The 5,329-nt window shown below is 37.3% G+C and overlaps 1 protein-coding gene across 1 annotated transcript; it reads left to right on the top strand.

Moving 5' to 3' along the window:
- The first annotated feature begins 918 nt into the window (after window positions 1-918).
- On the top strand, window positions 919-3,268 carry LOC110881641. The gene is made up of 3 exons (XM_022129844.1): window positions 919-1,932; window positions 2,006-2,159; window positions 2,868-3,268. The coding sequence occupies exons 1-3, from the start codon at window positions 919-921 to the stop codon at window positions 3,266-3,268; spliced, it is 1,569 nt and encodes a 522-aa protein (XP_021985536.1).
- The last annotated feature ends 2,061 nt before the right edge of the window (window positions 3,269-5,329 follow it).

Below are 5,329 nucleotides of genomic sequence, written 5' to 3'. Positions count from 1 at the left end.
CCTAAGTTTTTTCTCAGTCTTTATGATATTTTTTTATGATATTTTTTTAGTAAACTATTTTTTTTAGTTTTAATAGTTTCATGAAAAAATGAAAAAATAATAAATCAAATTAGATGTTTGGATGAAAATGACAAAAAATTCCAAAACTGAATGACAATATGGTATAAAAAAATATTTTGGATGAAACCAGTAAACATGACACAAACTCAGGAACAATTATAGCAATTTACTCTTTTTTTTTTATTATGAACACTTACTTTAGGTAACAAGTAAGAGTAATAATATAATTTTGTATAAGGTGATTTCTTCAACGCCTCTATTAGCAATATTTTTTGGGAAAACCATGAGATTGGCCACTGCAACGCCGTTTTTTCCAATTTGGCCAATTGACACCCCTCACCAAGCCGTTTCCTCATGGTAAAACGGCACAAGATTTCCTTTTAACGGCCAGCCAACCATTGAGTGCCACGTGTCCGACAAAGCCTGTAACGGCTTGAGAATGCTGCAGTCCATGCCACGTGTCTGACCAATGTTGAAAGATCTTAGCCAAGCCGTTACAATCGGCTCCTGTTGAAAGATCTTAGCCGAGTTCCTTCAGTGAGCTAAGCCGTGTGCTTGGGTTGGAGCCGAGCCATTACCGTACACACGTGGACCCCACAGCTACCAGCCAAGCCGTTTCGCCCCATTGTTTGTGCTGTCTCAACTGCTCTGAGCCGTTTCAGCTGGCTCCGAGCCGGTACAGCTGTCTTAAGCCGTTTCAATATATTGTTCGAGCCGTTTCCGCTGGCTCTGAGCCGTTTCAATGCTTTAGTTTATAGATTTATATTTGTCTGTTTTTTCTGTGTGTTTGTGCAACAGATTCATCTAAAGTTATCAAAACATTTAGCTTTTGTAGAAGTAACTTAACAACTTAAAATTATGAAGATTCGTATGGTTGTATACAGCGGCGGAAAGTGGGAAATCGTTAACGGAAAGTTGGAGTATGTTGCTGATGCTGATTCAAGTAGACGTGGTTTAGAAATTGAACCCAACCTTTCATACACTGCTCTTCTAAGTAAAGTGTCAAACATGTTTAGTTCTACAAACATTACGAAGTTATCGTATCGGTTGTCTTCGTTTAGTGATCCAATCGATATAATAAATGATGAAGATCTTGCAATGTTTTATAATTTTGCTATGGAAAATATTTTTGAAATTTATAAATTATATGTCGTTGAAGGGTTTTGTGCTGGGTCATCTAGTTTTTCACCTCTAGAAAAAATTAAAGTTCCTGATTTGAATTTTTGTACTGATGAAGAAAATTATGATGTTTTAAACGACTACCAGCCAAATCCCGATAATTCATTTGAAAAGTGTTTGCCATCTTCATCAATTACTTTTGAAGCAGGGCACGTATTTAATAACAAAGAAGAAATGAAACTTGAGTTGGGAAAAAAATGTTTGTTAGAACGCTTTGAGTTTAAAGTAGATAGATCTTCTAAAACTTGGTACGAAGTGTCAGGTTTGGTGGACAGTTGCGTTTGGCGTTTTCGTGCATACAGTTTTGGGGATAGTGGGTTGTTTTTTGTTAAGAGTTTTAACGATAAACACACGTGCTCGAAGACGCTAACGTACCCACATCTTCGTCAGGCAAACCCAAAGGTTGTGGCTCACTATTTAAAAGAACCTTTAAAAGACAGTGGTAGAATATATCGTTGTAATGAAATAGTGAAAGATTTTAGACAAAGATTCCAAGTTGAGATAACCACTAGTCAAGCTTGGCGTGGAAAAAGTCTGGCACTAGAGCTTTTACAAGGAACACGCAGAGATTCTTTTGCAGAACTACCATTTTACTGTTACAATCTAGAGCGGGCAAATCCTGGTTCTGTCACTCATATTAAGACTGATGACGAGCGTCGGTTTGAAATGGTCTTTGTCGTGATTGGTGCTGCGGTAAGTTACAGCAGTCTCTGTTTTTTTCATCAAACTACATGTTGTTGACGTTTTTTAAATAATTTATTTTCAGATTCGTACCTTTATCTGTAATCTAAGACCGGTGGTGATCATTGATGCTGCACACCTAAAGGGTGAATTTAAAGGGACGTTATTTTTAGCAGTCGGGATGGATGGAAACAACCAAATTTTACTAATTTCCTATAGAATAGGAAAATCAGAGGATGGTGAATCTTAGACATGGTTTCTGTCAAAGCTTAAAGAATGTATCGGTGACCTGACATGGCGATAATATCGGATACAGCGAATTCTATACACCTAGCTCTTAGAAACGTCTTTCCACATGCTTATCACGGGTTATGTTGTCGTCATTTAATGATGAACCTACGTTTACCCTGTGATAAAAAAAAAAGAAAATGAGAAGCTGTGGTGGAAGACATGCAAATTGTACCGATTGTATGATTTTAACGAGTCATTCAATGCTCTTTGTCTTGCCATTTCTAGAGTACGTCACACTCTAACAAGTATTAGGTTCGGTAGATGGGCAAGGGCGCATTGTCCAGGCAATCGATATCATTATATGACATCTAACAGCGCGGAGTCTATTAACGCTTTATCTAGACACTCGCGTAAAATGCCGGTAACGCAACTCTTAGAGTTCTTCTGGCAATCTGTATAGAAATGGTTTTATGATCGCTGTTTGCAATGTATTCATGAAAAACATTTACTTACACAATGGGCACAGAAGAAAATTTTAAAAAAAATTGAAGGGTCTAGAACCTGGACGGTTGCTGGAATTGGGTTAAACACTTATTTTGTCGCAGACAGTGGAAAGGGGGGTTTTGTTGACTTTGTTAATGGAAGCTGTAGTTGCCGATTTTGGCAGGTTTGTGGTTTACCGTGCGGGCATGTTATTGCCGTGTAAAAAATTTTAGGTGAAACCGATTGCAGTAAGTATTGCTTCCCATGTTACTCAAACGAAGTCTATAAAAAATCTTATGAAGAAGCGATTAATCCTCTTCCTCATAGATCTGAATGGGAGACTCCAGAAGACCTTATCAATCTTCAACCGCCGCATATGACAAAACGCCAGGCTAGTCGTCCTCGAGAAAACCACCGGATCTTATCCCACGGGGAAGAACCTACTCCCTTGTATTGTTCCTGGTGTAACTCATACGGTCATCATCGGGATGTCTGTCGGCAGCCCATGCCGTCAGAAATTCGTACTCGCAAAGGCCTAGACAAAGGGAAAGGGAAAGAAACCGATGACCCTGATCATTTTACACAATCTCTGTCTAATTATATGTATCCGTCTTTTAACTTGGCAGACTTTTAATACTATAATTTATTTGGTGTATTTTAATTTCTCAAATAACGTAGTAAGTCTATTTAGTTGCAAATAATTAATATTGAAAATCATTTCATTACATTATGTTATTTTTTTATATTACATGCATACCTAGAACCATTAAACATTAATAGGTGTGAAACGCCCGGCGTAGAGTTCATCTGCCATGTACCGTCTATAGTCTGTATCTGAAACAAGCAACCTTTCGTTCCATGTTAAAGAACGATCCTGAACAAGTTTTTCCATTAGCATACATATGATGACTCCTGAATTTCTGCCAATACGATATGTGTGATCAGGCCACATGACATCCCCTAGAATTTACATGGCACCCGTCTCATATATTTCTGAGTGTTGCCAGTACGATATACGTCTAAGAAACCACAAGAATAGAGACTCAAATTCTAGCACAATTTGATGTACTCTTCTGTGTACGCAAAATGAATCTCCGCTATTAATCGTGTCACAAGTATTGGCAAAAAAATTCTTAATTCTAGTGACTTTAGATTTATTTTAGAGTTAATTTCCATTTTAGTCCCTGTGGTTTGGGCCATTTTGCCAGTTTAGTCCAAAGGTTTCATTTTTAACATCTGGATCCAAAAAGGTTTCATCGTTGCCATTTTGGTCCAACTGACTTAACTCCATCCATATCTGTTAAGCCTACCAAGGGCATTTTTGTCATTTCATTTAAAAGAAAAAGCATTAAAGAAAAAATGGTTTATAAAAAGAAAAATGAAATGACAAAAACGCCCTTGGCAGACTTAACAGATATGGATGGAGTTAAGTCAGTTGGACCAAAATGGCAACGATGAAACCTTTTTGGATCCAGATGTTAAAAATGAAACCTTTGGACTAAACTGGCAAAATGGCCCAAACCATAGGGACTAAAATGGCAATTAACTCTTTATTTTAAAAAGCAACAAATTTTGTTCCTTGTCCGGTATAGGAATATAAACCTGCAAAAAGTGTATAATCTTAGGTTGTAAATCAATGTTGTAAAAAAAAACAATTCTTAGCAAAAAAAAAAATATTACATCAAACACATTTAAGTTCTTATTCCAAAAAAAACCATGACATTTATAAAACTAAACTAAGCTAGTTGGTATGGTCTTCCGCTTCAGAATCATACTCTACTCCTTTTTCCATTTCCAAACGATAAGCTTCAAAACGCACTTCGTCGTACATTCTTTCGAAATCCAATTCCTCGTCTGAGTCTTCGTCAGCAGTAACCGCCAAACATTCTTGTGGAATAATCTGGTCCAAAGGACGTTGTCGTTGATCGGTGTTAGGTAACGGCACAAGCTCCTAACACTGACCTGAACCGTTAAATGGTGCTTCACGTTTTGGCTGTTGCACCGGGTTTAGGGGGTTACGAGTTTGGGAATTGTTTGGTTCGGGGTTATCTGAGGGTGGGTTTGGGTGGTTAACCGGTTGGGAAATGTTGACGTTGATATGAATGTGTAGATGAATGTTGTGTTCTTGATTCGCCATGAGGTAGGAAAAAAGGGGGATGCCAGTTGAGTAGTGGACCCACATGTGTTTAAATAGGTGTGGGGTAAGAATGAGACGCGTGCTTCGGTATATACGGTATAAGTATTTACAAGGTAAAACAACAGTAAATATAAAATCTTAATAAAAAATGGATATAATAAATTAAAAAAATTGATTAAGTCTACCGTATCAATTTCCCAGAATGGAGGATATGTTGCTATAGAACCATTTGCGTATCTGGTTGCATCAATATCTTGTTCATTTAACATGTCGAAGAAATTTGGCGGTAGAACTGTCCAACGATAATCGCTTGACGACAACGTCCTTGCATTTATTTCAATCTCTCGTTGATACATGAGTTTGTTACTCCATGCTTTTACGTGCTAAAAAATAACGGTAATTTATTTATTACAAAAAAATGAAACTGATTTTTATTATGAAATTATTTATTATTAAGCTACCGTTTTTGAATAAAACCCGCTCCAGTAAATCCAAGCAGTCCCCCCCACCAAACTTTTCCTAGTGGTGTTATCCCCGTGTATGAAGAATAACAAGTAG

This window comes from Helianthus annuus, chromosome 10 (genome assembly GCF_002127325.2).
Source record: "Helianthus annuus cultivar XRQ/B chromosome 10, HanXRQr2.0-SUNRISE, whole genome shotgun sequence".
NCBI classification, from domain to species: domain Eukaryota; kingdom Viridiplantae; phylum Streptophyta; class Magnoliopsida; order Asterales; family Asteraceae; genus Helianthus; species Helianthus annuus.
The sequence above is the reverse complement of the archived record's forward strand: the minus strand, read 5'-3'. Positions and strand labels throughout refer to the sequence as shown.

What these genes read in the sequence shown, in the direction of transcription:
- LOC110881641 (XM_022129844.1), top strand. Translation starts at nt 919, where the DNA reads ATGAAGATTCGTATGGTTGTATACAGCGGCGGAAAGTGGGAAATCGTT. An exon ending in TTGTCGTGATTGGTGCTGCG is followed by an intron (nt 1,933 to 2,005) that starts GTAAGTTACAGC and finishes ATTTATTTTCAG; the next exon opens with ATTCGTACCTTTATCTGTAA. An exon ending in AATAGGAAAATCAGAGGATG is followed by an intron (nt 2,160 to 2,867) that starts GTGAATCTTAGA and finishes AAAAAATTTTAG; the next exon opens with GTGAAACCGATTGCAGTAAG.